Below are 12,256 nucleotides of genomic sequence, written 5' to 3' on the forward strand. Positions count from 1 at the left end.
TTGGAATACAAATACAAATACTGGGATCTCTGCACATCCCTCGTACATTTACTCAAGTTCTGTACTGATGCTACTTTCTAAATATTACAGATGAAACCGGACCGGGTCTCTAACTGGAGTCTCAGATCAGAGACGACTGCGCTGACTACTGAGATAAAACTTTACTCATCACCTCATTGCAGACAGACCTCTACCTATTTATACACCCATAACACACAGACAGCACAGCCTGTAACATGTAGAAGAACTTCAAAGATAATTATTGATTTGCACTTTTCATTTATTGTCTGTTTTTTACAGCCTGACTTTGTGAAAGGAGAAGAGGAACAACAGGTTATGGAGTCTGTTGGCAGCACTTTGCTTGTGTCAGTAGTTCAGCTTTATCTCTGTAACACATAACAACACATAACTTTAACATATTTGTATGAAACAAATCGGGCCTTAAAAATCATTGTATAAGAAATAAAACACTTACATGAGGCAGAATTTGTTGTTATTAATATCGACAGATATCATCAGACTTCTGACAGATCCGTGATGGACTGAATAAGAATATAAAACCATAACAATGTAAAGTTTGAGAAAATCAGCTGCAAAGTTTTTTCTCAGTTTACTTTTTGAAATGATCTGAAACCCATTAGATCATTTTCAGAGTCATTTAATTTAAATATCCAAAACATATCAGTGCTTTTTATTGATCTTATTTATTGTTGTTGGCTCTCTTGTTTATTTGTATTTCACTTTGATTCACTGTTTGTATCTTTGAGCAGCTTTTGTTTAATATATAGCTGATGTCATGTTACTGTGAGGTTTTATTAGTGGTGCTACAGTTGTGTTGGTACCAGTGTTGTCATGTTTTTCATGTCTCTTTAAAAACCAGTAGAATAACAGTGGAGATGAGTTTGGTTTCTTGTGTATTTTTTCCATTTGAGATGCAGACAGCTGACAGAGCTTCATCACATCATCATCATCTTCTCTTTGTGCTCTTCCCATGAAAGTTATGTTGACATGATGATGTGATCTCAAAGCAGCGCGACGGATCGTATTCATCATATTTATCATCTGTTCCTTTAATAAGCTCCACCTCTTACAGGATATCATGTGACACAAAACAGGAAACAGGTTCTTACTGTTCAGCTTCACTGGAAGGAGGCAGACAGACGGTAAGATTTACCTTCATTACAAAACTGTGATTTAAACTGAGAGAGGACAGTTACAGCAGGAAGCACTGAAGACCTGAAGTAGTGAAATAGTTCAACTTCAACCTGCTGCTGACTGAAAAAACACGAGTCAAAGTGACTGAGAAACTTTCAACAGCAGGAAACACAACTGACTTCCTCTTTTAACGTCTCGTCCGCTGTGTTTTACTTTTAAATGAAACACACTCTGTTTTACATGTGAAGCAACAGCATTTATCAGAAGAGGTCTGACAAAGCTCCGCCCCTCAGCTGACTCACCTGAGACAAAGCAGGAAACAGTTTATTCTTCGTCTCTAAAGAGACACACAGACTGAAAAACAGACGATCAGATTCACCTTCAGACCAAACTAACAGCTTCCTCTGAGTGAGAACAGCTACAGGAGAGAAAAGTGAAAACTAGAACTCTGCTGCTTCAACCTGCTGACTCTCCACACACTGAATGTGAGTTTGACTAAAAACTGGAGTCAAAGTGAAAGTAAATGTCAGTGAGGTTAGTAGAGGAGGGAGGGGAGCCATGACTGACTGTACTTTCTGTCTGCTGTGTTTTCAGCTTCACTCAGAGACAAAATGTCTTCCAGATCAGAGGAGGATCTCTGCTGTCCGGTCTGTCAGGACGTCTTTAGAGATCCTGTTGTTCTGTCATGTAGCCACAGCTTCTGTAAAGACTGTCTGAAGAGCTGGTGGAGACAGAAACAAACACGTGAGTGTCCAGTTTGTAAGAGAAGATCTTCAAGGCAACAACCACCTTGTAACCTGGTGTTAAAGAACCTGTGTGAGTCCTTCTTACAGGACAGAGATCAGAGAGCTTCAGAGGCTCTCTGCAGTCTGCACTCTGAGAAACTCAAACTCTTCTGTCTGGACCATCAGCAGCCAGTGTGTCACATCTGCAGAGATTCAGAAAAACACACCAACCACATAATCAGACCCGTCGATGAAGCTGCACGACAACACAAGAAGGAACTTGAGGAAACTCTGGAGCCTTTAAAGAAGAAGTTAAAGGTTTGTGAAGAAGTTAAAGTGAAGTTTGATGAAACAGCAGAACACATTAAGGTCCAGGCCCGACACACAGAGAGGCAGATTAAGGAGCAGTTTAAGAAGCTTCACCAGTTTCTAGAAGAGGAAGAGGAGGCCAGGATGGCTGCTCTGAGGGAGGAAGAGGAGCAGAAGAGTCAGATGATGAAGGAGAAGATGGAGGCTCTGAGCAGAGAGATAGCAGCTCTTTCACACACAGTCAGAGCCACAGAGGAGGAGCTGAGAGCTGAAGACGTCTCATTCCTGCACAACTACAAGGCTGCAGTGGAAAGAGTCCAGCGCTGCCCCCTGCTGGATGATGCACAGCTGCCCTCAGGAGCTCTGATAGACCAGGCCAAACACCTGGGCAACCTGACCTTCAACATCTGGAACAACATGAAGGAGATGGTCTCCTACACTCCTGTCATTCTGGATCCAAACACTGCTGATCCAGAACTCATCCTGTCTGATGATCTGACCAGTGTGAGACGAGGAGAGAAACAGAAGCTTCCTGATAATCCAGAGAGGATTGACTTCTGGTCTGTTCTGGGTTCTGAGGGCTTTAACTCAGGGACTCACAGCTGGGATGTCGAAGTTGGAGACAATACAGGCTGGTCACTGGGTGTGTTATCAGAGTCTGTCCAGAGGAAGGGAATCATACAGTCTGGATTATGGGGAATATGGTTCTATAAAGGTAAATACGTAGCACGTTCACCATCAGCTCAGCCCACTGATCTCCCAGTGAAGAAGAAGCTCCAGAGGATCAGAGTGAATCTGGACTGGAACAGAGGAAATCTGTCGTTCTCTGATCCTGATACTAACACACACATACACACCTTCACACACACTTTCACTGACACACTGTTTCCATACATTTGCACTGTGGATAAACTCCCACTGACGATTTCCCCACTGAAGGTCTCTGTGACAGTGGAACAGAGCAGTTAGAGACGATGATGATGATGATGATGATGATGATGATGATGATGGTTCTTATAATTACTGTCATTTATTTCTTAAAGGGAAAAGTGGCTGAATTTAACCTCTGAAGCTTCTGTCCTGCTGCTGTCTCATTACTCCAAAATATGTTCATGTTGTTTTAGTTGTTTTATTTTCTGATCTTTATAGTTTGTGTCTTCAGCCTTATTTTTAGTTTTTTATTGATACTGTATCATTTTCAATAGTTGTTAATGTTTTCTGATGTCGATGTGGATCCATGAAGACCAGCAGCCAAGAATCAATGACTGTATGTTGAAATTATAGTTTTCAAACGTTAAAGGAAAAACTCACCGCTGTCAATATGAGGATTTCTTTAAACTAGATCACCTGTGTAGTAGAAATGTGCAATTATTTTTGAATTAGGTGCCCTTTGACTATAGAAAACTAAGAACAAATGTGTAGATTATTTATACTGTTCTTAGGGGGGAATCCTACAACAATCAGAATGCATTGCAGACGTCACGTCCAATCAGACTGACTCACGATGTGTTTACGTCCAGCAGAGCACCAAAGACAAAGAAAGCAGAGACAAAGTTAGTGAGCAGCAGCATAACATCTCTTTCCTGAGGCTTATTTTCATTTACAAAACGTTTTTCTCTATCGAGTCTGTTTTCAAAGGATCATAAAACAAACAGCACGCTGGAGTCACCTACGTTATGTGGATCAACTTACTGAGTGCTTCCAGTAGTTTGTTTGTGTTAGTGTTATCACAGAGAAAGTCAGCTGATGTTTGTGTGTCAGGCCACACTCTCGTCTGATTACACTGTGCTGTGCTGTGTAATCAGCGCACTGATTCACTGAACTTATTAAAATAAACGTATCTATAATGATGGATCAAGTTTCTCTGTGAGCTCTCTGGTTTTACTGCGGACATACAGAGCTACTGTGGCCGTGTACATACAATCAACAGATCAATCAATAAAAACAAAGCAGTTTTCTACCTGTAAACTCCTGATACAGCCGACTGTAAAAAAACTATTAATGTCCAGTATTTTGTGTTTAGTTTCTGTCTGAATCTACTTGTTAACGTTAATTAGCTCAGTGCATGGTTAGCTATGGAGGCGTCCCAACCGGGGAAACAGGTTTGGTTTCAGAAGTCAGAGTTTCTTCACCTACAAAGTGCTGAAGATGTGCAGGACTTTTTTCAGCCATGAGTCGTGTCTGCAGTCGTCCTCACACACCAGTGGACGCTGGTCCATAGAGGCAGAGGAGGTTGTTCCTCCTCTATTTTTTGAGAGGCAAGAGGGAGATCAAAATATAAAAAAGAATATTTGGTTGAAATAAACCATTACCAAATCTCAGCATTATTTGTAAAATATTTTTTCTCTCTTTGGAAAAAATCTATTTTGGTTAAAATGTTTCAACAGTGACACCTGCAGGGCAGGAGGAGAAAGGGCAGTGTTTGTGAAGTGGTGGTGGGGGAGCAGTGGAGGGGGAGTGGGGGAAAGAGGAGGACAGGCTCCTGCTGTCCTCCTCGGGGCGGGATCTCCTTCCTCAATTTAATGTACTTCATTTTTTTTCATGCTAATCTGTGATTGGCCAAGACACGTTAATTGGCACTCCTCCTTAACCAATCAACAACCAGAATGCAATATTGACATCATGTTGGTCCAATGATAGTTTCCAGATTTCATCTTCTATTCTCTACCACTGTGAAGGACGTGAGTTAGGGATGTGCAGAGAGCCCAGTATTTGTATTTGTATCTGTATTTGTTTAGGTAGCAAAATTATTTGTATTTGTATTTGAATAAAAGTGGAAAGAGGCTTAAAAGTCCTGTTATTGTTTTTTGATTACACTTATTATTTTAGAAAATTAGAGATGAAAATGAAAGTGATGTCCAAATTAAGAAATGTGCGTCATGTAGCAGGTGGATGTGACTCCCCTCATTGAGACCTGCTGATAGACATAACAGCGGAGCAGAGGAGAGACACTGAGATAGTGATGTAACCGACCTGCTCGCTGGTATTTAATGTGTTTTGTTTTATTTATTTTTCCCAAAAACAAATCATTTAAAAAATATTTGTATGAAACAAATATTCGGAAAAAAACCCACTATTTGTGCTTTGCCGAATAACGTACTTGTATTCGGGCACACCCCTAACGTGAGTGTGACAAACTGTCACTTCTTTTATGGAGCAGTATATAGCTGCTTCCGTTAGCCAACATTTAGCTTGTTGTAGCAGCCCTGAAGGACTCTTTATATATCCATTGAAGGACTGTTAAGGACTGTTGTTAAGCTAACGGGAGGATGGATCTGGACTGTGCAGCGCAGCAGCTGCAGGACGCCGCCGCGGAGGCTGGTGAGAGAAACAGCCGGAGAAACAACCAGGAGAGTTAGCTTGTTTGTCATTGTTGTTAGTGATATCAGACTGGTTAAGCAGCAGCCACAAAGTTCTGTTAACTAAAAAACAAGATGACCAACAGCTACAAATGGATGTTATGACATGAATACTTCATCTCCATGATAGAAAGAAGAAGACATCAGATAACGTGAGTCAGATACAGCTTCTCTCTCTGTCTCTTTGGTTGCTAATTTCATCTCTGATAGTTACATGTATCTGTGTGGCTGTTATGTGAATTTATCTACTTAACAAGAATGCAGCAGAGATATACATATAATGTGTTGTGGATAGTTTGCTTGTTGAAGTTACAGTGAGCTGTCTGGACTCACTCATTCATGTGGAATTGATCCAGTTTTTAATTGAGTGGTTGTTCAGTCACCTGTTGATGTTGTGTGATTAGTGAATGAGTGCAGGTGGTCTGGCTGCTTGTTGTGACAATTTCTTCAGTTTGTTTTAAGCTGAGTCATATATTGAATAATTAGCTTAAAGTAACTTGAATAATAAGTGTTAACATGTCAACTTTGTAGACATTATATACAAACTTTGTATGAAGTTTGGTGTTATTATCATTTATTTTATAGTAATTATAGGTCTTATATTTATAATTCAGTAGTGGAGATGACCTATGAAGGGAAGCAAAAAAGGAGTGAGGGTGACAGTTTAGTGATAAAGTGCTGTAGAAAAATACCATCAAAACTATTGGTTTTCCTCCTGTCCTCCCCAGTTTTTTGAGTCACCAGCCGCCACTGTCACACACACACACACACACACACACACACACACACACACACACACACACTATTTCCCATCTATGACCTTCATCCAGCAGTGAATAATATTCCCAGGAATCTAAAGCCCTAGCAGTCTGCCTCTGTTTCAGACTTCACATGTGCCAACTAGATTAAATCTCAGTAGTTTATTTTTTTTAACCCGCCATGCCAAACTTAAAATTCTGGGAGAACCCCAAAGTCCTGGTTTGTCCGTTGGCATTAAAAGATATATAAAATTAGAAGATTGTTAGCAAACATCAGGATCATGTGACACAGTGTGGGAGGATCAGGTACTATATAGCACCTGTGTGTCACGTGGCCTTGCAGAGTTAATTACACCTCAGATATACCATTGTTGGTATCACCAGACTTAAAGGATATTTCTGGCAATTTTCTATATTTTTCTTCATGTTTGGATCCAAACCAACAATGAACTGATCTACTAACAAGTATTGTGTGTGTATCAAAGCCTGATATATCTTATTAAAAACACGTAAGTGAGTCACACCGCTGCACTGGGTGACATGTTCCTTCATCATGAAGAGTTTGGTCACGTTAGTTTGTTTAGAAACGGCTCCAAAGACTAATAACAGCATCATGTTTTCAGTCTCAGGAGAGTAGTTTCATGCTCGGGCCCTAAGAATCATTGCATGAGAAATAAAACACTTACATGAGGCAGAATTTGTTGTTATTAATATCGACAGATATCATCAGACGTCTGACAGATCTGTGATGGACTGAATAAGAATATAAAACCATAACAATGTAAAGTTTGAGAAAATCAGCTTCAAGGTTTTTTCTCAGTTTACTTTTTGAAATGATCTGAAACCCATTAGATCATTTTCAGAGTCATTTAATTTAAATATCCAAAACATATCAGTGCTTTTTATTGATCTTATTTATTGTTGTTGGCTCTCTTGTTTATTTGTATTTCACTTTGATTCACTGTTTTTATCTTTGAGCAGCTTTTGTTTAATATATAGCTGATGTCATGTTACTGTGAGGTTTTATTAGTGGTGCTACAGTTGTGTTGGTACCAGTGTTGTCATGTTTTTCATGTCTCTTTAAAAACCAGTAGAATAACAATGGAGATGAGTTTGGTTTCTTGTGTATTTTTTCCATTTGAGATGCAGACAGCTGACAGAGCTTCATCACATCATCATCATCTTCTCTTTGTGCTCTTCCCATGAAAGTTATGTTGACATGATGATGTGATCTCAAAGCAGCGCGACGGATCGTATTCATCATATTTATCATCTGTTCCTTTAATAAGCTCCACCTCTTACAGGATATCATGTGACACAAAACAGGAAACAGGTTCTTACTGTTCAGCTTCACTGGAAGGAGACAGACAGACGGTAAGATTTACCTTCATTACAAAGCTGTGATTTAAACTGAGAGAGGACAGTTACAGCAGGAAGCACTGAAGCCCTGAAGTAGTGAAATAGTTCAACTTCAACCTGCTGCTGACTGAAAAAACACGAGTCAAAGTGACTGAGAAACTTTCTACAGCAGGAAACACAACTGACTTCCTGTTTGAATGTCTCGTCCGCTGTGTTTTACTTTTAAATGAAACACACTCTGTTTTAGTCTGTACAGGCTGTAAAAGACGCTTTTTGTGTGTACTGTTGGGTACAGCCTTTATAATCTGATGCTCTGTTGGTTGAGCATGTTTGATAGACAGTGTTTTACTGTTATTGACTTTGTGATGCAGAACGTTGTGAAGTCGTCGCTCGTTTTTCAGTTTGTCTGTTTGTTCTTTTTTTCTTCTTCTAACTTTTCATAAGTCAGTTTTTCTGGGAAAAGATGGCCCACCCAAAATACAGTTTCTGCCTACATCACTGCTATGTGAACCTTAAGTTCCTGCACAATAAAAGCTTGTTCTGTACTGTACAGATAGAATCAGATAAAACCTGTTAGTCATTAATCTTTAGAGGAATTGGTAGGTGTATCTTTGAACTTTTAAATGAAACACACTCTGTTTTACATGTGAAGCAACAGCATTTATCAGAAGAGGTCTGACAAAGCTCCGCCCCTCAGCTGACTCACCTGAGACAAAGCAGGAAACAGTTTGTTCTTCGTCTCTAAAGAGACACACAGACTGAAAAACAGACGATTAGATTCACCTTCAGACCAAACTAACAGCTTCCTCTGAGTGAGAACAGCTACAGGAGAGAAAAGTGAAAACTAGACTCTCCACACACTGAATGTGAGTTTGACTAAAAACTGGAGTCAAAGTGAAAGTAAATGTCAGTGAGGTTAGTAGAGGAGGGAGGGGAGCCATGACTGACTGTACTTTCTGTCTGCTGTGTTTTCAGCTTCACTCGGAGACAAAATGGCTTCCAGATCAGAGGAGGATTTCTGCTGTCCGGTCTGTCAGGACGTCTTTAGAGATCCTGTTCTTCTGTCATGTAGCCACAGCTTCTGTAAAGACTGTCTGAAGAGCTGGTGGAGACAGAAACAAACACGTGAGTGTCCAGTTTGTAAGAGAAGATCTTCAAAGGAACTACCACCTTGTAACCTGGTGTTAAAGAACCTGTGTGAGTCCTTCTTACAGGACAGAGATCAGAGAGCTTCAGAGGCTCTCTGCAGTCTGCACTCTGAGAAACTCAAACTCTTCTGTCTGGACCATCAGCAGCCAGTGTGTCTCATCTGCAGAGATTCAGAAAAACACACCAACCACAGATTCAGACCTGTCGATGAAGCTGCACGACAACACAAGAAGAAACTTGAGGAAACTCTGGAACCTTTAAAGAAGAAGTTAAAGGTTTGTGAAGAAGTTAAAGTGAAGTTTGATGAAACAGCAGAACACATTAAGGTCCAGGCCCGACACACAGAGAGGCAGATTAAGGAGCAGTTTAAGAAGCTTCACCAGTTTCTAGAAGAGGAAGAGGAGGCCAGGATGGCTGCTCTGAGGGAGGAAGAGGAGCAGAAGAGTCAGATGATGAAGGAGAAGATGGAGGCTCTGAGCAGAGAGATAGCAGCTCTTTCACACACAGTCAGAGCCACAGAGGAGGAGCTGAGAGCTGAAGACGTCTCATTCCTGCACAACTACAAGGCTGCAGTGGAAAGAGTCCAGCGCTGCCCCCTGCTGGATGATCCACAGCTGCTCTCAGGAGCTCTGATAGACCAGGCCAAACACCTGGGCAACCTGACCTTCAACATCTGGAACAACATGAAGGAGATGGTCTCCTACACTCCTGTCATTCTGGATCCAAACACTGTTTATCCAAAACTCATCCTGTCTGATGATCTGACCAGTGTGAGATATGGAGAGAAACAGCAGCTTCCTGATAATCCAGAGAGGTTTGACTTCTACTCTGTTCTGGGCTCTGAGGGCTTTAACTCAGGGACTCACAGCTGGGATGTCGAGGTTGCAAAAAATAGAAACTGGAAACTGGGTGTGTTCTCAGAGTCTGCCCAGAGGAAGGGATACACACAGTCTGGATTATGGGGAATATGGTTCTGTGAAGGTAAATACTCAGCATTGTCACCATCAGCTCCCTCCACTGATCTCCCAGTGAAGAAGAAGCTCCAGAGGATCAGAGTGAATCTGGACTGGAACAGAGGAAATCTGTCGTTCTCTGATCCTGATACTAACACACACATACACACCTTCACACACACTTTCACTGACACACTGTTTCCATTCATTTTCACTGGGAATAAACTCCCACTGAAGATTTCCCCACTGAAGGTCTCTGTGACAGTGGAACAGAGCAGTTAGAGACGATGATGATGATGATGATGATGGTTCTTATAATTACTGTCATTTATTTCTTAAAGGGAAAAGTGGCTGAATTTAACCTCTGAAGCTTCTGTCCTGCTGCTGTCTCATTATTCCAAAATATGTTCATGTTGTTTTAATTGTTTTATTTTCTGATCTTTATAGTTTGTGTCTTCAGCCTTATTTTTAGTTTTTTATTGATACTGTATCATTTTCAATAGTTGTTAATGTTTTCTGATGTCGATGTGGATCCATGAAGACCAGCAGCCAAGAATCAATGACTGTATGTTAAACTGTATTTGAGATTAAACTTTACAAACATTAAATCAGTTCATGTTTAATTACATCACGAAATGTTTTAATATTTAAAATATATTGTTTATAAGAATCTGTATGAAATAATCAAGATATTTATATAACTGTCCATAAAATAATTCTGTCAGAGGAGTTTTATTTAAGGTGGACATGTGAGTTTTATTTAAGGTGGACGTGTGAGTTTTAAGGTGGACGTGTGTGTTTTAAGGTGGACGTGTCAGTTTTAAGGTGGACGTGTCAGTTTTAAGGTGGACGTGGCAGTTTTAAGGTGGACGTGTGAGTTTTAAGGTGGACGTGTCAGTTTTAAGGTGGAAGTGTGAGTTTTAAGGTGGAAGTGTGAGTTTGGGTTCATGCAGTTTTCTCTGCTGATTCAGCTGAAGATCTGCAGGACTTTTTTCAGCCGTGAGTCGTGTCTGCAGTCGTCCTCACAGCTCCAACAACCTCCAGCGAGAGGAGAGGCAGCCTGACAGGCGAAACCCAGGGCAGAGACCGTCTATAAATAGTAGTGCACAGTGATTACACACATATGATTACAGTAAAATAAAGACAGAGGACGTTACCTCAGTATGATCGATGGTATCTAAACCACTCTCGGTATTGTCCCACAGGTAATCAATAACAGCTGTTACAGGTTCTATATGTAGGAATCAGAAATTCCTTCTCATTAGTGACGTCTGTTGTCGTTAAATGAGCTGCAGTCAACATCCTGGTGATCGCCTTCATGTGCTTGCAGACGTGCTGTGGCCTCTGACCGGTGAGAGCCAATCAGCATCGCCCAACACGTATAAATATGCGTTAATCAGCCACCTGAACCCGACCCGACCCGCAAACCGCCAACTTTGCTTTTACCAGCTGTGTTTGCTAAAATCCGGTAGGCTCAGTGAGTTTATTACGACTTCTGGACTAAGAGGAAAAACAAACATACAAACAACATTTAGCTTTGTGTGTTCGGGAGGGGACGACTTGTCATTGCGGGGGTGTTTGTTGTGAAATGTGCAGCGGTTGATGGAGGCAGAGCTGAAATCAGTCGACAGGCTGTCACACACAACCGAGAAAATCGGTGAAAGTCTCATTTTTTACATTACATTACCAGCTGTTCACCCATTCCTGGGACTTGCTGTCGTTTGTTCTGAATTCGTACAGCTGAATGTCGATGAACACTCCTCTGGGTTGATTGGAGGGTTATGGAGATCACCTGAGAGCAGCTGGGTTCATTCCCCTCTTGGCCAATCAGGGTGTGACAACAGGTTTTTTCTGGGGTTTAAGAGAAGAGAGAAACTGCACACCCAGGTCGCTCTCATGGTCTGTTCAGGCTCTTTAGACTCTTCTTTCCTGTCTTTTGCATTTCTGGTTTGAGGGAACCGTAGAGGGAATACTACAAAAATAAACCTTTCAACCAAGTTTCCTGCATTGGGTTGATCTTAGTGCTATTCATGCGATAGCCTCACAGCTGCAGGCTTTATTCTGTTAATTGTTGTACATATTGAAGAGACGTTTTTTCATTATTATTGTACAGAAACTTGTGAGATTGTTTCTTTAAGTGAATATTATTTGTGTTTTTTTTAAATGTTTTTATGTAGTTGGCTTCTTACTGACCAGCTGTGGTCTGGAGTTTCTGTATCGCTACACACTCATAAAAATAAAAAACAAAACATTAATACATGAAAAATGCTTCACAGTTCAACATGTAGAACTTTTAACATGTTTGTCCACTAGATGGAGACATTGAACCACAAACTGCAGGAGCGTTTCATGGCCTGATCTGGGCTGAATATAAGGAGTTATTGCAGCTGTTGTTATTACTAATATACTATATTAGTAATACTATAATAATGTAATATATTAGTGAACTTGTTGGACACAACCTGATGTGTCCACTGTGTTTGTGTTGA

The 12,256-nt window shown here is 40.8% G+C and overlaps 2 protein-coding genes across 7 annotated transcripts; both read left to right on the forward strand.

Moving 5' to 3' along the window:
• Positions 1-1,118: 1,118 nt before the first annotated feature.
• Positions 1,119-12,256, forward strand: LOC121894820 (nuclear factor 7, brain-like). Of its 5 annotated transcripts, XR_006095622.1 has the most exons (3): positions 1,552-1,640; positions 8,641-11,666; positions 12,081-12,256. XR_006095622.1 is itself a non-coding variant. In XM_042407676.1 (2 exons), the coding sequence occupies exon 2, from the start codon at positions 8,658-8,660 to the stop codon at positions 10,047-10,049; it is 1,392 nt and encodes a 463-aa protein (XP_042263610.1). In that variant the 5' UTR covers positions 1,119-1,163; positions 8,641-8,657; the 3' UTR covers positions 10,050-12,256. The 5 variants fall into 5 exon arrangements, 4 of the variants coding, with proteins under 4 accessions (XP_042263610.1, XP_042263609.1, XP_042263611.1 ...); XM_042407676.1 differs by lacking the exon at positions 1,552-1,640 and adding an exon at positions 1,119-1,163 and having other exon boundaries at positions 8,641-12,256; XM_042407675.1 differs by having other exon boundaries at positions 8,641-12,256.
• On the forward strand, positions 1,126-4,452 carry LOC121894819 (nuclear factor 7, brain-like). 2 transcript variants are annotated; one of them, XM_042407672.1, is made up of 2 exons: positions 1,126-1,163; positions 1,750-4,452. In XM_042407672.1, exon 2 carries the CDS (start codon positions 1,767-1,769, stop codon positions 3,156-3,158), a length of 1,392 nt encoding a protein of 463 aa, XP_042263606.1. In that variant the 5' UTR covers positions 1,126-1,163; positions 1,750-1,766; the 3' UTR covers positions 3,159-4,452. The 2 variants fall into 2 exon arrangements, with proteins under 2 accessions (XP_042263606.1, XP_042263605.1); XM_042407671.1 differs by lacking the exon at positions 1,126-1,163 and adding an exon at positions 1,551-1,640.

This window comes from Thunnus maccoyii, chromosome 3, assembly GCF_910596095.1.
Source record: "Thunnus maccoyii chromosome 3, fThuMac1.1, whole genome shotgun sequence".
Lineage (NCBI taxonomy): Eukaryota > Metazoa > Chordata > Actinopteri > Scombriformes > Scombridae > Thunnus > Thunnus maccoyii.

Coding starts and splice junctions, on each gene's coding strand:
- LOC121894819 (XM_042407672.1), top strand. CDS start 1,767: ATGTCTTCCAGATCAGAGGAGGATCTCTGCTGTCCGGTCTGTCAGGAC.
- LOC121894820 (XM_042407676.1), top strand. CDS start 8,658: ATGGCTTCCAGATCAGAGGAGGATTTCTGCTGTCCGGTCTGTCAGGAC.